A 20,485-nucleotide genomic window follows, 5' to 3' on the forward strand; every position below is an offset into this window, starting at 1 on the left:
TAATCTACATATCCTTTCTTTATGTATCAATCACTGATCTTTAGGACTATCATTCAAATTTGTAAATCAAGCCCCTTGCCATCAACTTTGCTATATTTTGCTTTTGGACATTTTTGAGCAATTTCCCCTTAATTTTCTTAACTAGTGATTTCTCAATTGAATAAACTTCAATGAAATCCCATTACCCCCTGAAATTTTTCTTAAGGTTCCCAAGTATAATTTTTGCACCATTTCTTCAAAATACTTTCCTATCAGTATATGAAGGTATATTTTCAAATTTTACCATTTACTTAATGGTTAATAGCAGTATTTTTTCTTTTTCAAACCTAACTCCTTTTCCAATTTCTCATTCAATTTAATCTAGTCTTAACCAACATTTACTGAGCTTCCTCTAATAGGTTTTGTTTGGAAAACACAAACCCTCAAGGAGCTCATAAATGCTTTGGAGTAGTATTAATTCTTTCTATTCTGATTACATTTAGAAAAATTATTTTTTTCTTCTTCTTCCCCTTTACTAAAAAGGTAACATGAAAATATCACTTCAAGAACAGTTCTGGTTTTTTATTCCAAATCCACTCACCAGGTGAAAGGGAATAAATTACCCAGTCTTTGTGTAGGTGTCTTAACAGATATCATCACATCAGCAAGATCACAGATACAACAGATAACACAGATTTTGTTTGAGTTGCATTTTAGAAATATGATTTAAATATTTAAAAGCTACCAACTATATATTATGAAAGATAAAAAGGACAATTGTTAGTATCTACTTTGTATTATTTCTAATTTTTTTCAAATTCGCTTTCCTTTTTCCTTTCCACCATTTAGCTTCTTTGCCCTCTTTTCCCAATTACTATTCTTGCTGCAAGATCTCCCTCAACTATCTTTCCCTTTCTCACATCAAGTAAAGCTACTGAGTTTCTTTCATGAGGCCTCTCAACATGTCTAGTAGGTAAGCTAGAAGAAAAGCTGATTCTAATTTTAGAGGGTAAGGAGAGGATACACAGGGAAATAAATTTTAATATTAAACAACTGGGTAAAATTAAAACTAAAAATTAAAACTATTCTATACTTCAATCATAAAAATGTTTATCTAAGTCTCATATAAGGTAAACTTATTTCAAAAACCTACATCTTAATACCAGTTAAACAGTTTCTCATTTGTTTTTGTACCTATTCTAAATTTTGAATTTTTCATTACAAGTTTAAAAATAATTATACCCGAGCTTATCTCCCTGGGCTATGCAGCTGCTTCCTACTAGCTATCTATTTTACATTTGGTAGTGTAAAATAGCTCGGTGTTTTGTGACCACCGAGAGGGGTGGGATAGGGAAGATGCGAGGGAGATGCAATAGTGAGGAGATATGGGGATATATGTATATGTATAGCTGATTCACTTTGTTATAAAGCAGAAACTAACACACCATTGTAAAGCAATTATACTCCAATAAAGTTGTTAAAAATAATAATAATTATACCCTTATGAAGAAAAATATTTTTTGATATTTCCACTGAATCACATGCCAAATGATACCTGGTTACTAACTCTCTGACACTGAGTTTCAATGAGGAGAAAAATAAGTTAGATCTATTATCCTGGCTTCCCATGGAGACAGGGTGCATAACAAAACTAACTCCTAAAACAGAGTGATGCACTTCAAACAATAAAATGCACCCCTTCTGAGCTTTTCAGCTCCTAAGAATTCCTATTATCAGAAAGAAAGGGGACTACATAATACTAACATTTTGATACCTTTCTTTTGTATTAGAGACTAAACAACTAGAATCAGCATAGCAAACATCACTAGAAATAAGAACATAGCTGTAGAAACTTTACCTACCAGTATTTCATGGTTTGAACTCTATAACCTTTCTGCTTCAAAGATCAACAGAACCCAATTTTATTTTAATATCAGTTGTATAGCACATACATTAATATAACTTTAATATTTACAAGCTATCACCATAGTCATTTTTGCTACAAATATTAACATCTCTACCAAAAGATGTTTGATATAGCTATAGATGAATGCCTATGAAGATGTAATAAATAATAACAAATAAACCTTTTTAAAAATTATCAATCTAGGGCTTCACTGGTGGCGCAGTGGTTGAGAGTCCACCTGCCAATGCAGGGGACACGGGTTTGTGCCCCGGTCCGGGAAGATCCCACATGCCGCGGAGCGGCTGGGCCCGTGAGCCATGGCCGCTGAGTCTGCGCGTCTGGAGCCTGTGCTCCGCAACGGGAGAGGCCACAGCGGTGAGAGGCCCGTGTACCCCAAAAAATGAAAAATAAAAAAAATTTTTTTTAAATTATCAATCTAAAAGTCAAGAGATTTTTATTAAAAAGCCAAGAAAAGATTAGAATTCTAAGCAAAGCAATGAGGTTAAAATGCTAATTTAAACCCATCTTAAACTGGATCACAGGATAGCTGATTCTGATATACTAAAATTGTAACTTTAAAAAAAAAAGGAAAATTCATTCTTTGCCTACGTTAGATATTATTTTCCAAATTACAAAAAAATTCTGTCTTAATAAAACATGAATTACTCAATTTACATATATACACATACATATATTTAATCTACATCCTTCACAATTATTTCTATGCTTTACAAATATTTTCATTAAATTTTAAAAGAAAAGTTCATAATAATGCTTGTCCATCCAACAATATTGTTTACAGTTTAGTTTTATTCACTTTTCTAGTCCTCAGGGTATCATCCTATACAGACAAGTATGGCTACACTTCACGTTTTAATAGTAGTTTGCAAGCTCAGATTTTGTTAAGATGTCATAGTTCCATACAAAGCACCTTGAACTACCTCTAGTAGAACCTCTATCATATCACACAATAATGACTGGTTTACACTGTCTACCCTCAGGAGAAAATTCTTAATAGCTAGCAGTGCATTTTAGAAATCTTGGTCTCCCAGAAGCTAGTGCTATGCCTGACACCCAAGAAATTAAATGGTTAATGAATGCAAAAATGAACTTTAATATAACTAAATCTTTTCATAAATATTTCTTGATAAAACAATTCCTCTATGATAAAATGTTTGATACGACATGTATGATAAAATAATAATATAGAAAAGAAACTAACTAAAAAGAATAAATTCTTACTGCTTATTGAAGAAATACGGTTGTGTTCCCAGTCTTTGAGAAAGAGCTTGACAGCACTGGTCTACATCTTCTAAGACCTAACACAAGCAACAGACCCCAGAGAAAAATATTTAAATTAGCAAAGCAATAAAATGTGTCTAAAACTTAATATGTATCATAGTTTATAATATAAATTTAGGTAACCATTTATAGTATATTTAAATCGGACCATAGACCACATAGAGAACATACGTAATAATTTCTATACAAGAAACAGGAAGAAAATTTGAGAGCAAATTTCCTTTAAATACAAGTACATTTAAGTTACTTATAAGGATTATGATCAAGAAAGTTTTTATCTCAAAACTCTACTCCCTACAAAAATGTTTTCCTGAATCCATATAATCAAATGACTTCACATATATTAAAAAATCTGCTTCATAAAGATGACACTGCTGACCTACCATGAGTAAAAATCATTTGAATTGTTTTCCCACTAGTGGAAATAGATTTTATTTACTCCATCCCTATTCATTTACCCAATCCCCCTTGTGGCCAATGGCACACATCAATGAGCTGGCTGACTAGGACTAGGGGTATCCTTGAAAATGAGACATTAATTAGCTTAATGATGCTCAAACTCATGACCTTGACAAGATATATATTTTTATAATTTTGCTACTTCAGTAAATTTAAGACCAAAGAAAAGCAGGTATATTAAGCACTGCATCTAACAGGGTTGGGTTTTTCTTTTTAAGCCCTGATGCAGCAGATCTGTATTTATTGGCATAAAAAAATGTCCACAATGTATTGCTGAATGGATAAAAAAAATTAGGTTATAGAGTGGCAGTTATACTATGACCTCATTTAAAGAAAATGTTATTAAGAGACACCTAGAAGAATGTTCTCCATATAGTTAACAGTGGCAATTTCTAGATGGTAGGATTCCAGCCAACTTTTATTCCGTTTTTGAAGTTTTCGGTATTACATAATTTGTTTTACAATAAGCATGTGTGATTTTTATAAAACAAAAAAGTACTTCATGTCAGAGAAAATAAGAGCAAATGTTTTGTTAATTTTTTTTTATTATGTTGGGAGTTTGTTTTTTTTTTTGGCTGCGCCGCGCAGCATGTGGGATCTTAGCTCCCCGACCTGGGATGGAACTGGCACCCCCTGCATTGGAAGCGCAGAGTCTTAACCACTGGACCGCCAGGAAGTCCCCTGGGATTTTTTTAAAGGACCAACAATTAAAAATCTTTTTTCTTTATGTATTAAAGTTGAGGGTTTTACCAACTTCAATCTGAACTGACCTGGTCCAGAGTCTTGTTACCCCATCCAATAGCTTTCATCTTACGTTTGACTTCCCACTGTTTCTGATAGGCCAAAATATGATTCAGAGGCCAAGGGTAAGGAGATCCATACCTAGCATGAGTGATCTAAAGCAAAAAGATTATGTTAAAAACATGATTCTAAAGACACAGCCTGTTTTCACAAATAAAATTCTAAGGGAAATATATTTCCAGAGACCACAAACAGAGCAATCTGAAAAAATAAAACAAAACATAGCTTGCAATCTAAAAATTAAAATTTTAAACCATTCTCTTTAAAAATATATAAACTTTCACATACTCTGCAACCAGTTATATCAAACAATGACACACAGCTTCCCTAAAATGTATGTGCAAGCAAAATTAAAGTGAAAAACTATATCACTAATGGTATAAACCACAATGTTTCATTTATGAGCAGGGACTTACGATTCTGAGCAAAAGTGTTTTTTCATTAAATTTTAATTAAGATAAATGTTGCAGAACCACTCACCTCCCCTACAGTAGCTTCATCACACCACTGAAGATACAACTAGGAAAAAAAAAACAGTCACCAAAACTTTAAAGTATCAAAGAGAAAATGGATAAAGAAAGTTACTTCTTGCCAGGGTAATTTTTTATAAGCCAATGTCATAAAAGTCACATATGTGAGGGTTGTTTTTGTTTTTTCTTGGCTAATGTTGCTACACAGAATTATTAAACTTAATGGTGGTACCTATAAAAATATTTCTTATTCATAGAATACATCCATAAATGCCATTAAAGTATTTTACAGATACCATTTAAGTGAATTTCACAAGACCAAAATAAAATAATGAGTGGGCAAGAGTCACTCCTGTTTACAAACAGAAAAACTAGAAATGATAATATCAGGCAACTTGTTCAATGATAATGATCAAATTATTTGGGTAACGACACTAGCCCTAGAAGTGGCTTGACTGTTTTCCTATTTTTCAGTAACTTTAACATAACCCATAAGAAAGATGATCTTTTATGAGAGAAAAAGCTTATTTTCAAGGCCTATTATCTTCTATTATACCTCTGCAGTCAACAGCATATTGTTGACTAATTCCATGTAGGCTTTCATTTCTGCTTTTTGGACTTCATCCAGCCCATCACTAAGAGAATGGCCCTAAAGGGAATTTAAAAAACTTTAAAAGAGCATCATATTAAATATACAAAAACTTTCAGTTATCTTACTACCAAGTAATACAACATCAATGTTTTACTGCAAATGTCCAATGGATTCATTTCCAAAATGCCCCCTAAAACATAATTATTTTATGTAAAAAAATAATACTTTGCTATCACTACAAAATATTAATAAGAAGTATTTACTTGTCATTATAAAAATGTATCTTTCAAGAGACAAAATTACATTATTATTTCACAAAAGAAGAAAAGAGCGATGGTCAGTAAACCTTGTTGTTTTTAAGAGACTAACCTTTTTAGTAATAAAATAAATTCCAAAGATTGACATGTGTTACTTATGAAGTGGCCAAAGATTTTTTTAAATGTTATTAGTAAAGGATAGGGAAATAGACACTAATTTTTAAATTCTAATACAGTATAGTAATGAGGAGATGCATAAAATAGTATAAGCTTTAGTTGTAAGATTTTTAAAATGCATACCCTATAACACTGTATTATCACTCTTAGGAATTTATCCTAAGGAGATAATTTAACGAGTGTACAAAGGTGTATGTACAAGAATATTTGTATTAGCACTCAATAACAGCAGAAAATTGGCAACAACTTCAGTGCCCATCAATAAAGACTTAAATAAATTATAATACATCCATATAATAGAATATTATACAACAATTTAAAAGGATAACATATATCTATAGTCATTAAATGGAAGAATTTCAAAACACATTGATGATTTTAAAAGGCAGGTTGCAAAATAATACATAACAGTATGACCTGTGTTTTTCTACATATGCAAAAAAAAATTCTGGAAGCATGTTCCCCAAAATGTTAATGGAGGTTGTTCTTTGATAACTATTAAAATCTAAACTGAATAATAATTCAAATGGGTAAATTAGCATTGATACATTCAACTTTTTAAACATATTCTATAACTCCCTTCTCAAAGGTTAACCTGATATTTTACAACAATGAAGAGTTTTCATTTGTGACCAAAATTCTCTTAAGCATGAGTTAGAAAATTATCTATCACTTTGTAAAGATCAAATGGCCTCTTCTGCCACTGACTTACATTATGGGGGGAAAAAAACTTACTCTTTAGAAATATTTCTCTGGTAGTTTATATCAGCATTTTTAAAAACTAGGTTAAAATCAACGTAAATGTTACAACACCCTAAAGAATGATGAATGACTTACTTAAAAGTAACTGTGATCAAATGCATTTAATATCTTTTTTATTACCTTGGCTTTAACGAATTGGACTATTGGACCAAGTTCCGATACTACTTGATTTCCTACGTGAATAAAAGGTACTTTACCTGTTGAGGGGGAAAAAAATGTGAAAACACTCTCCATAAATTAAAGTTTGTGCTAAAAAGGAAATCAACACAAAACTGGGGTATGTTTTATTAATACACACAGTTTCCTAACACTATGACTTTTGAAAATTATAGCTAAATGCGTACGTTAAATTCTAAAAATTTTTAAACATTAATTACTAATTTTAAAACAAAAGAAAAAAAACAAGGAGGTTCATTTCTAGAGTTCTTATATGTAATAACAGATCAAAATATTCCCTTTTCAGAGCTAACACTAATAAATCACTATATAGCAGTAAATACTAATTATTCAAATTATATGAACCAAGCCTAGTCATTGGTACATGACCACTGATAGATCTGAAAAAATTAAACTGGGCCTTCTCTTCAGAGTACAATGAATCAATCTATATTTAAGCTACATTTATGAAGCTTATTTTTTTTTTTACATCTACTACTTTCAAATCGCAGGTACCCATTCAGATCAATTGTTTAAGCACATAATGGTGCATTAATAAATGTATCTGACTCAAAAATTTCAGGAATTAAGACAATAACAATCTTTGAAGGTATGCTAGCTTATGGATTATAATACAAAGTATGCTCCCAACACATGTGGGGAAAAAAGCATTAGTATGCTTACAAAAACTGGTTTCCCTAAATAAATGCCACATTAAAAAAGTAATATTTCATTTTTTAAAATACTAATAATAGATGAAATTATCAGAGATGACGATCTCCAAATAGCAATAAAGTCTACCTCAAATGCTAGAGGATGAAACTTTGTCAGACCTAGTTCAAATAGAGTTCACACTAACAGCTGGCTTCTTCGTGGTCCTTTTCAAGAGATTCACTCCTCTCTGGCTTAGACAGCCTGAGGGTAATGGATGAGGTGCACAGCACCAACAAAAGCTTCATCTGCGTCCACAGGACATTACAAAGGAAAGGCAGGCCTTTTGGATACAACTCAACAGAGGTATTTAGAAGACATTTCCATTTACCAATATAAAAACACTGAATTCTGCATTCCTTTTTTCTACCGCTTTATAAATCTTTCAAAAAAGAAAAAAATTTCTTATCTGCATTAAGAATTAGATCATACTCTTTTTTAACTTGGGATAATATCTTTGTAACTACTATACTGATAGAAATAGTGCAGGTCCTCTGAGATAATATGACCAGAGAATGAAAACGATTTGTGAATGAATGTCTAGACTGAAGAGTATTTTGCGGTGGTACATTTTGAGATCAAAGTATATTTCTCATTTTCATTATCCAGTTTGGAGTTCTTGGAAGACAGAGTTTATACTGGCATGCCTTGCCTTATTGTGCTTTGCCTTATTGTGCTTTGCAGATACTGCGTGTTTTTACAAACTGAAGGTATGTGGCAACCCCGAATTGAGTAAGTGTATTGGTGCCATTTTTCCAACAGCATTTGCTTACTTTATGTCTCTGTATCACATTTTGGTAATTTTCACAATACTTCAAACATTTTCATTATTATTATATTTGTTATAAATATAAAACTTTAAAGGATGAGGAGTTGCTTCTTATGGATGAGCAAAGAAAGTGGTTTCTTGAAATAAAATCTACTCTTAGTGAAGATGCTGTGAAGACTGTTGAAATGACAACAAAGGATTTAGAATATTACATAAACTTAGTTTATAAAACAGCACCAGGGCTTGAGAGGATTGACTCCAATTCTGAAAGACGTTCTACTGTGGGTAAAATGCTATCAAACAGCATTCCATGCTACACAGAAATCGTTTGTGAAAGGAAGAGTCGATCGAAAAAGCAAACTTCAATGCTGTCTTATTTTAAGAAATGGCCAGGGACTTCCCTGGTGGCACAGTGGTTGAGAATCCGCCTGCCAATGCACGGGACACGGGTTCAAGACCTGGTCCGGGAAGATCCCACGTACTGCGGAGCAACTGAGCCCGTGCACCACAGCTACTGAGCCTACACTCTACAGCCCGCAAGCCACAACTACTGATGCCATGTGCCACAACTACTGAAGCCCACGCACCTAGAGCCCGTGCTCCGCAACAAGGGAAGCCACTGCAATGAGAAGCCCACACACCACAACGAAGAGTGGCCCCCACTGACCGCAACTGGAGGGGGTCCGCGCACAGCAACGAAGACCCAACGCAGCAATCAATCAATCAATCAATGAGTGAATGAATGAATGAATGAAAGAAACAATAAGAAATGGCCAGAGCCACCCCAACCTTCAGCAACCACCACCCTGATCAGCCAGCAGCCATCAATATGGAGGTAAGACCCTCCGCCAGCAAAAAGGTTTTGACTCACTGAAGGCTCAGATGATGGTTAGCATTTTTTAGCAATAAAATATTCCTAATGGAGATATGTATAGTGTTTTTTTAGCCACAGTGTTATTTCACATTTAACAGACTACAGTACAGTGTAAACATAACTTTTATATGCATCGGGAAACCAAAAATATCCATGTGACTCACTTTATTGCGATATTCGCTTTACTGTGGTGGTCTGGAACCAAACCCCACAGTATCTCAAGGTATGCCTGTATTTTATTTCTTTTCTTAAAAATACTTTGAGCATTGTAGATTCTGAAGCAGGGAAGCAGTGTGGGTAGCCGATTGAACACTCATATATCTCTAAATACAAAGAAATAAATAAAAATCAAGGCAACAAGGGACTTACCTGGTGGTGCAGTGGATAAGAATCCACCTGCCAATGCAGGGGACACGGGTTTGAGCCCTGGTCCAGGAAGATCTCACATGCCATGGAGCAACTAAGCCCGCATTCCACAACTACTGAGCTTGCGCTCTAGAGCCCGCAAACCACAAATACTGAGCCCAAGTGCCACAACTACTGAAGCTCAGGCGCCTAAAGCCCATGCTCTGCAACAAGAGAAGCCACCACAATGAGAAGCCCGTGCACCGCAATGAAGAGTAGCCCCTGCTCACCACAACTAGAGAAAGCCCGTGCACAGCAACGAAGACCCAACGCAGCCAAAAAATTAATTAATTAATTAATTTTTTAAAAAAATCAAGGCAACAAATAAGAAGTAAATAATGTTTTCTGTCACTAGCCTGACTTAAGGTGGAGCCAGTGTTATATCCTTATTATTGGAGGTGATCAGGCAAAAGCAGAGTGAGACAGTTATTCTCTGGCACCAATCAAAGGTCATAAAAAAAACCCCAAAGGCCCTGCTTCTCATTTTAGGCAGAATAATCATTTTTGGAACTTTTATATTTAAAGAAAGCAAGATGCTTCCAAGCAAGTTTATTTATTCAGAGAATATCAGAAATAGAAAGGACCTTGGATGTCATCTAATGCAACCACCTCATATTACAGATGAAGCCACTGAGGCTCAAAGAAAAGAAGTGAATTTCCCAAGAAAACTGTTAACATGTGACAAAGTCACAGAAGGGTTAGACTAAAAATTTCCTAACTCTTAGCCAAGTGGTCTTCTGACTATTCCATGATGTTCTCTGCTTTAAAAATCTACCAACAACCAGATCAAACAAGCAAATAAAATATAACACATTCCCATGGTCACCCAAATCATATGATAAAAGAAATACTAGAGACGATGAAATTTAACTACCTTAATAGAAAGTGCCATTTTCATCTACCTATGGGAGACTTCTCCTATGCATATATGTATATATGCATGTATTGTAGTCTCTATACTATTTATGTTTGTCTTTCCTAGAATCTATAAAGATGGATAACTACCTAGGTAATACTACATATAGAACAGTCATTTTAGGAAATAGGTGGATAAGCTATATGGCTTCTCCTTGATTTGTCAAAGATATTAACTTTAGTATTAGATTACTAACCTTTTTATATGTATATCTACACTCTTTGTATGACTACACAGAGGAAAAAGGTGGACAGAACCCAATATAATTCATTTCACCAGAAGTCAATAAAGTTTATAAAACCTATGTATAAACTTAAAACAAAATGATTCAATTAATAGCCTTCAAGGATCTAAAAGATGTATATGTTTATAAGTCTAAAAATTCATTTATTGAAACGTTTTTAAAATGTATATTCATAAACCTATAAATGTAATGGTATTCATATAGAATTTTCAGTGTGTATAGAGAGGGTGTCTTCACAGCTGTTGACAATTATTACCACCCTTAAGAGTTTATGATGAAAAAAATGTCATTCCTAATGATCCAAGTCATTCCTAAATTATCACCACAATAAAGAGATCGATAAATGTCTCCCTAAAAAGCAACGTAACACACTTGTACCAATCAGTTATATTCAACAAATTTATCCATAAAGCAGTGGTTCTATGTGTTATTATTGCTCCAGCAAAACCATAATTATAATAACCCATACCAATTCTATTTATTTATCAGATTTGGTGGCACTATATTTTTATATTAAAAATTACCTGAATCATGTTTATTTAAAACTGTACCTTAATCTACTAATACATGATACACAGAAAAGGCAATACTGATTATAAAAAATAGCAGAAAGGCTAAAACCTTAGTAAGAAAAAGTAACTTAAAAACTTAAAAGGAATCAGAAACCAAAGACATTCAGATCTATGACATGTTAATTTAATTATTCCACAATCTCTCTTCTTCCATTGGCATAATGGGAGAATACAATTTAGAGAAGTGTATTTAATAATAAATGGATTCACATATTAAAATTTGTTTTCTGAAGAAGGAACAGTCTTATGTAAATAAGACTGGGGGAAATCTGAGATTATATATTTTCTTAACATTTAATATTTGAAACAATTCCCCTAACTTTCCAGTAATCATCTCTGACCACAGAGTTGAAATGAGTAGACATGTCACCCCAAGACTGTCAAGTTTGCAACTGTTACTTTATAGAATGGGAAAATTCTTCAAAGGGTAAACAAAAAATATAGGCATTTTAAAAATCTAGGTACAAACTGGACTATCACTGCAATTTTATCAATGCAGAATATTAACAGAGAAGAAAAACAAAACTAAAAAACACTTACCAGATGGAGACATATATTCTGCATTTGCCCTGCAAACCACTTTGACGGGCAGGTTACACATCTGCAAAAAGGCCTGTCAACCAAGAGAAGTCTACAGTAAGTCTAGTGAAAGTATATGCATATTTGAACACAAATTTTTATTTATTTCTTTTCCAAACTTAATAGCTCAGGAAAAGAAAAAGAATGAATCAACTTAAAGTGAAAGATCTGTACTCTAAAACAAAAATAAAATGTCATTTCAATACTAAAAATCAATATGACTTAGACACCAGTAAATGTATAAAACTTAAAGTATTTATACATACAAATGTAAATTATCCACTTATTTTACTGCATTAGTTTATGTAAGTCAGCAATACTGTGTATTTATTTAATTTTCTTTAACAGATGACTAAAGTCCAAACTTTATAAGCTATTACTAAGTTCCACTACTCTTTACAGAATCCTTATCTTTCCTGTCTTAGGGGAAAACTCTCAAAATGTTATTTTTACTACTTCAAAGTTCTCTCCAATAATACTCAACATCCTAATGTGTAGCTTTCATGCTTATTAACTCACTTTTTAAAGATATAGAATTGTTTATTTTTACTTTGTTTATAGCAACAAAAATTTTATAAGTCTAACAATAGGGAACTGTTAAATTATTTATGGTAAATGCAAACCATATAATTTTATACAATTTTTAAAAATCATTAATTATATCTTCACACATGACTGCCTGAAATAAGAACTTTATTTCCAAAGCTTCCTTCCAACTGGGTGTGACCAATGTCTAAATTCTGGCCAACGGGACTCAAAGTTCCAGGCAACTGCTCAGGAAGTTTCTTTAAAAAGAAGAGATATGACCTCTCCTCTTTTTCCTTCTTGCTGACTAGAATGTAAAAAAGATGACTTACAGCCACCATAGCCAAACTGAATCACAGTAGAAGCTGAGTGTTGAAGATGGTAGAGTAACAAGAAGAGGCAGGAAGCCTAAGTTTTTGATAATCATTCAGTCCCAAACCTGGATTACTTGTGTTAAAAAAAGAAAGAAAGAAAAGAAATAAACTTCTATCTTTTTAAGCCACTGCTATTTTGGGTTTTCCATAACTCACAGCCAAACCTAATCCTGACTAAGTTCCAACAATTACTGTTTCTAGGTTTAAACAGCACCTCACCCAAACAAAAGTTGACTCTTCTATGTCTACGTAAGTATAACTAACAGTCCTCTAAATACTATAACCCATGCTCCCAATTTATAACAATAATACTGAGCTTCTTGGTTGGCCCACAAGTATGAACTCCAGGTAGTGGTTCTCAAGCTTCAGTGTACCATCAAAGTCATGTGGAAGGCTTGTTAAAACACGGATTGCTAAGAAGGGAAGAATTAGAATAAGTATAAAGAGACCTTTCAAGAAGACTGAGAAGGAAGAAGGGAATTAAGAAGGGTCAGCTCCCTTCTATTATATATGTATCTGTACCCAATGATGGAAAAAGGTTGAGCTCATTAAAACATATATAGGAAATAGGCTGAAATGACAAGAACCAGGCAGAATAACTGACATACAAGATCCATGAGAAGATAAAAAGGAATGAAATAAGAGCACAGGTGGAAGCATCTGTTTTTTTCAGGAAACAGGACACTTTTTCCACTGTACTTGCAAGGGGTGGTCAGCATCAGTGATGATGACTGCAAGCTGATAAGTGAGAAGGACAAGAAAATGAGGGAGTGCTCATATTCTGTGCAATGGGAGAAAACACCGTCTGCCGAGAACATAGGACCAAGAGGGGGTTTAGGCCTTCAGAAGAACAAAAAGAATTTGAAAGAACTGCTTAATGCATCTTCTCAAAGGTCAGAATAATACTCAGTTGTTAGTTAACAATCATAGTACTATATAAAATAGTAAATATGGTATATTTTGCTAACCTCCATGTATATTGGTAACTGTACTAATCATTGTTCCAAAAAGCTGTGTTTCACTAAAAGAGATTAAGCAAAATTGTAACGTTCTACAATCAAAGCCGTGTTTCCAGTCCTGTGAATTTTTTACTTCTTTACTAACAAATAACTGGCTTAATTTTAACCAACTTAACAACATTCAACTTACCACAGACCTCAATTGATGGCACAATTCTACTTAGCCAAAGATTAATTTTATGGCATTTACTGCAATTATTCTTCATCCCTGATTCAAAAGAAATTTTCTGAATTAATCTGAATTAATCACAAAGAAGTCTGATGTCACAAACACAGTATTTCATCCAAACATTAAAAATGCAAACTAAAACCTTACCATTACTGTCTTCAAGAATATAAAAATTCCAAATCCAAAACAGACTTTGATTCAACAGTATTTCTCCTTTCTCTTGTAGCACAGGAGAAAAATCTCTGAGGCTCCAGAATAGGACTTTCACCTTTCACTTGCATTTTCAATCTCTTATCAGCACCTCAAATACTCTAATTAAAACAGGTATGATACACCAACCTAAAACACATTTTATTTTCAATTCTGAATAGCAATCTGCATACTTTTATTCTTATGTAAATACAAAGAAAAATGTAGTTCTAATCATAATAAGGAAAGTTAGGAAAATTCAGCCAACTCCTATTCCTCTGTTGGATACATTATTCCAAACTAATTCAAGTGATTGACAACATAAAATAATTTAAATAAAAAATTTAGCACATCCTATGAGGACAATGATTTATAACTGTGCTGTCCAGTATGGTAGCCACTAGTCACCTGTGGCTATTTAACTTAAATTTAAATTGATTAAATTTGAATAAAATTTTTAATTCAGTTCCCCAGTCACACTAGCCATTTCACATGCTCAACAGCCATTTCACATGCTCAATAGCCATATGTGGCTAGTGGCTACCATATTTATTGGCCAGTACAAATAACAGAACATTTCCATCATCTGGACATCATCTACTGGACATTGTGGGTCTATTGCAATAGCAATGATAATAGCAATAGCAATGGTAATCAGTGCATAAAAGATACCTTAGCAAAACAGGCTGACATCATCTGAAAGAGATTAGGCTAAATATTATAAAAACAACCTGCATAGTATTACAGTGATGACTGTGAGACATTAAACACCATAATATTTTCAATTTTCAGAAAGAACTAATACAGTTTACTCATTTGCTGAGCAACCCCAATTGACAAAATGGGTCAGGTAAGTTTATTAAAATGTGAAAACTAAGAACTTTAGAATGAATAAATTAAAGCACAGCCAATCAATATATTCTTTGAATATAAATTTACTGAGTACCTAAACATATGACATGGTAGGACTTTTTTAAACACACACACACACACACATGCACACAGAACATAATACCCAGTACCTAAAGTCTAAGACCCTGAAATTTAATCAGCTTCATGTAGTTTCAACATATTGAGTGAATTAATTAAGTTCACAGCGTCAAAAAAATTCATTGAAGGGTATGTCTGTATATTTTCTTATTTCCACAAAAAAATTCAAAGGAAAAAAGTAATACTAGATCATCGAGAACCAGTTAAACATGAAGGATTGAACTTACACATTTATCTCTGCAACCTTTCAAAAAATCCAATGAAGTAACAGTGAAGAAGCAGAAAATGTGTAAACCCAGAAAAACACAAAGAATGGAAGAGGAAACCAAAGCAGACCAGAGATGTCAACCCATTTTTAAAGATAAAAAGCAGACTTAGCAGGGCAGAGGAAGCTGAAACCTAAGGGCATGCAGAGGAGAAAATCAATACATTTGCAACACAGAAACTGGGAAGATTCCGAAACTGGAGGCACCAAGTACCACAGAAGGCAGAGGTGAGGTAAAGGACTAAAAATAGGAGAATTGGATGAAAGTCTGTAAAAGCATCAGACAACTAGCCCGCCCCCAATCTGGCAGGAGACAGGGGTTCATTCTCTGGAGAAACCCAACCAGAGAGGCTCCTGACTCGGGACCCAAGCACAGTAGAGGGCCCCACTGGAAGGAAGGTTAAGGGAAAGTATGTACACTGTAGAGAGCCACAGCACCCTCTCCCTCTCAGCTCCCAAACACTGGCAGCCACATTAAGTACTCCAGAGTACCACTCCATAGAAAACACCTACCAATACTGATGATTTTAGTGAGGGGTAGGGACAGTGGCCAAAAAATGGCCACTGTGCAATCAGTCTATAGTGAAGCCCGCATGCCAAAAAGTTCCTCAATGCCCCATCACCTTTTTAGTGCCTCACTCTTAAATATAAATTGTTAGCAGAGATCAACAGATATTTGAGGAAAGCCTCAAACATACAGAGCCAAAACAAACTACAAAAAAAAGTAGTTGAGGGGAAACAGAAAATGCAGACAGCAACTTCAAAGAAAAATTATAATGGCTAATATTCATTGAGCACTTACTATGTGCCAGGTACTTGCATAAGAGCTTAACTCTATGAGGTAGGTACAAAAAAAAATCCCTATTTTAAGATGAGAAAACAGAAGTACAGGGAGGTCAAGGAATCTATTCAAGGCATATAGGAAGAAAGGAAAGGAGGGAGGGAAGAATGGAGAGAAAAAGGGAAAGAAAGGAAAAAAAGAAAGAAAGAAAAAGAGAAAAAAGGAAAATGAAAAGAAGCAAAGCATACAAAGGACTGAGATGACACTGAATGTCTCAAAAGAAGCTCCAAAAGCTAAAGGATGACAAAAGGCTTTCAAAATTCTAACAAAAAATCTTGCCAACCTAAAATTCTACATGTGGCCAAGGAATCAATCAGGTGCGAAGATAGAATTTTAAAAAAACATAACACAAGCAAGGTCTTCTTTAAAAGCCTAAAATAAAAATAATAAACCAAGAAAAAAAGAACATAGGATGCAGAAAATTAGGGAATCCAACATAAAAGGAAGGCAAGAAGAATTTCCTGAATGATGATGAACAGCAGTCTTAACAACGAGCTATGACACCAACCAAGAAAGAAACTGTCCCGGTTAAAGTAGAAGGAACAGGGCTTTCAAAGGTAATAGTTCCAAGAAATAAATAAATAAAGGACCTGACGTGTTTGACCATTGTGAGGGGGAGTTTTACAGTTCAGTCAAAGAGTTTAGGAGAGAAAACTACCCAAATGAATTAAATAAAGCAATTATTTACTCAATGGAAAAAATCATATAGAAAGAATATGTTCATTGTACACTAAGCCACTCAGCTGGGGTCAATATTTACATTCTAATTATAATATAAACACTGAATATTAATTTAACAAAAGTTAAAGAACTATTGGGAAGATGGGGAAGGAGAAGCGGAAGAGAGCTGCAAATGGTAAATTTCATAGTGGAATTCAATAGATATATTTAAATTAAAAAATGAAACAGCAACACAAGCATCTTACTTAGAAATATAGAGGTAAATACCATGGGAAAAAAAATACAGCTGAAAGAACAGAAAGTGGTTGTTTCTGGGTATCAGGATTTGGGGTGAGGTAAGGGTGGGACAGTCGACTGTTTTCTGTGTGTGATAAGACTCCCATATATTGATGGTGGGAGTGGTAAACGAGCCAACCACTTTGAACTGTTTGGTAATATTGACTATTAAGCAGATGCCTACTCTGTCAGCCAACAATTCCCCTCCCAGAAATACATCAAAAAGAAACGAGGCATACAGCCACTAACATACAAGAATGCTCCTAGCAACTTCATCCAAATAATCAAATAAAGGAACTCAAATGTCCGTTAACATGAGCAGCAACACTAAAATTCCTAATTCCAAGCTAAAAAGGATATATAATGTTACCAATTGCTATTATAAAAAAGCAAAAAATATAAAAAGATTACACATTTTTCTTAACTCTAAATTCTTTAGAAATAGCATACTTGGACAACTTTTAAATCAGAGAAATTCTAGAAACAATCCCAGAAGGTAACACCTATGATAATCCATGAAGATTCTAAATTCTATTTCTTCAGTAATTACTTCTGAATCATATCTTCTGGGAACTACAGCTCAAATATTTTGTAAAAACTAGTTTTGAGAAACAGAATATATTTCATTTACATATAATTAAAACTAAGCCAGGAGTCTAAAGAAATAAGAACAATCTGTTACCAATCAATTTGACCCTTACAAATACTTTAAATCCTATATTCTAAAGTTATTTTAGATAACAGTGCCACTCCTTTTATTAGATCATAAAACTAGCATCTTAAATGTTGGGGGAAAACCTAACACATGTTGCAGATAAAGGAATGTCTTGTGATTGCTGGGGTCAGGTGGGGTGGGGGTGGCCGCAGTGGGAGGGATGAATGAACTGGGAGTGTGGGGTTAGCAGAAACAAACTACTATATACAGGATGGATAAACAACAAGGTCCTACTGTAGAGCACAGGGAACTACATTCGGTATCCTGTGATAGACCAGAATGGGAAAGAATATGAGAAAGAATGTATATATATGTATAACTGAATCACTTTCCTGTACAGTAGAAATTAACACAACATTGTCAATCAACTAAACATCAATAAAATAAATTTTTAAAAAAAGAATGTCAGAAATATAGACAGGGATCCTGTAACAGCAATCCTTCAGTAACACGGTGGCAAGGCTTCTGATTCCTCTTTCTTCTAATTTCAGAACCCTCTGTCTTCTAAAACTAACTTTTACTGCTGTAATTCCCAGTTATGTGCCTGGTACATAACAGATAATAATTATCAGCTCAATGAATAAATGAACAAACACACAAAAATCTGAACAATACATAAACCACAAAATAAACAAAGAGTAGAGAATCCAAAACTCAGTACACCTAGTTCTAGTCATACATGAACTTTTCTAAATGAAACAACAGAAACTTCTGATAATAAAAACACAGGGGGAAAAAAAAGGCTGCTTTTGTCAAAATTCAAAACAAAATTTATACTCAACCACTGGTCGGGGTATAAATCAATGTAATCTTTTTAAAGGGCACTTTGGTAACATCTACCAAAATTCTAAATATACATAGCCTTTGACCCAGTAATTGTATTGCTAGAAATATATCATATGGGCATATTTACATAAGATTATATAAGATATATATAAGGATATTCACACCTAAGCCCTATTTATAGTAGCAAAGTAATAATTATAACAATAGCCTAATATCCATCAATAAGAGACTGGTTCAATAAACTGTGGTGAATCTGTTAATGGAATATTTGTAGCCTTCAAAAAAGAATGGGGTTGCCCCTCAACTGAACTTCTCACACTAAACTCCAAAGACATTTCTCATCTGGGCTACTGAATGACATAAGACAGTATACACCAAATGCAGAATTCCTTTTTGCATTATTTTTCTTCTAAAGGCCTGGAGCAAATCACTTAAACCATAGCTTAATAAGGCCTGCAAAAAGCTAATTTATTTGGTCCATTGCATAGCTTCCTGTGAACTAACTTGGTAGGAGGATATAATTTTGAATATCTAGAAGAATGAATGGAAAGCAATTATTCACTCATTCACTCACTCACTCAATATTATTGAGCACGTGCTATATATCAGAAACTGTTCTTGACACTGGAATTAGAGTGGTCCCAGACCTCATGGAGTTTACATTCTAATGGAGACAGATGATAAGCAAATAAACAAGAATAGATCCACTGTGATTCCTGCTACTTAGAAATACAAAGCAGTGTGAGGGTATTGCCACTATATGTAGGATGGTCAGATAAGGGTTCACCGGTAACATAACATTTGAGCATAAACCTGAAGAAAGTTAGGGAGCAAGCCATGTAGGTTTCTAGGAGAAAAGCAGTCCAAGTTCAAAGCAGTTCTGTGCTTCAACTGGAGTGTTTGAGGAACAGCAACAAGACCTGTGTGACAATGCAGACTAAGGAAGTGAGTGGTAAGAGACGAGCTCAGAGAGACAACCAGGAGATCATGTAGGACATATAGATAATTGCAAGGATTGTGGCTTTTAATCTGAGTGAGACGAACAATCATTACAGGGGCTTGAGCTGAGGATTGCTGGAATCTGACTGACATTTTAAAGGATTACAAACCACTATACAGAGATTAGATTGTAAAGAGTAGAAGGGTGGAAACACAAGAACTAGTTAAGAAAATTTTGCACTAATCCAGGCAAGAAATGATGGCAGCCCAGGCCAGGACAGGAGAGCTGGAGGTGGTAAGAAGTCAGATTCTGGCTATGTTTTCAAGGTAGGGCCAAAAAGATTTGCTGGTAACTGGATGTGGACATAGCAAAAAAAAGAGAGGACTCCAAAGATGACTCAAAGTTTCTCACATAAACAATAAGAAAGACGGAATTGCCATTTACCAAAATAGGAAAAACTGTGGGATGAGCAGGTTTTGGTGGGAGGAGGAGGATTCAGGGGTCTTTAGATGGTCTTCTCTAATTACCGCTTCTCCGTTAGACTTCTGACAGGCAATGAATAGCAGAAAACTCTGCTCTCTTTTCAAAGGCCTGGAGTTGCAAATGGCACAGTTATATGCTTTGAAACCAGATAAACAGATTCTAATGAAACATCAAGAAGCCCAATCTCAAAGGCCACCTCATCTCTTTTATGAGCAAAGGTGACAGAAATACCTACAAATCAGTATCATCTTTGTCAACACTTTCCTGCAAGTATGGTAATATCAAGGTGTGAAGAAATGGG

The 20,485-nt window shown here is 34.2% G+C and overlaps 1 protein-coding gene across 2 annotated transcripts in view; it reads right to left on the reverse strand.

The window, feature by feature from the left end:
* The window catches only part of MTX2 (metaxin 2), a 64,215-nt gene that overhangs the window by 5,980 nt on the left and 37,750 nt on the right, over positions 1-20,485 (reverse strand). Inside the window, exons 2-7 of one of the 2 annotated variants that reach the window (XM_029225825.1) lie at positions 11,893-11,983; positions 6,826-6,902; positions 5,474-5,566; positions 4,928-4,966; positions 4,417-4,542; positions 3,128-3,204 (exon numbers count right to left, since the gene is read on the reverse strand). In XM_029225825.1, the coding sequence (XP_029081658.1) occupies positions 3,128-3,204; positions 4,417-4,542; positions 4,928-4,966; positions 5,474-5,566; positions 6,826-6,902; positions 11,893-11,953 (473 nt within the window). In that variant the 5' untranslated portion in view covers positions 11,954-11,983. The remainder of the gene's footprint in view (positions 1-3,127; positions 3,205-4,416; positions 4,543-4,927; positions 4,967-5,473; positions 5,567-6,825; positions 6,903-11,892; positions 11,984-20,485) is intronic. The other variant, XM_029225824.1, reaches the window with a different exon arrangement.

The sequence above is a fragment of the Monodon monoceros genome, unplaced genomic scaffold, assembly GCF_005190385.1.
Source record: "Monodon monoceros isolate NGI ecotype Baffin Bay Population unplaced genomic scaffold, NGI_Narwhal_1 Super_Scaffold_16, whole genome shotgun sequence".
Lineage (NCBI taxonomy): Eukaryota > Metazoa > Chordata > Mammalia > Artiodactyla > Monodontidae > Monodon > Monodon monoceros.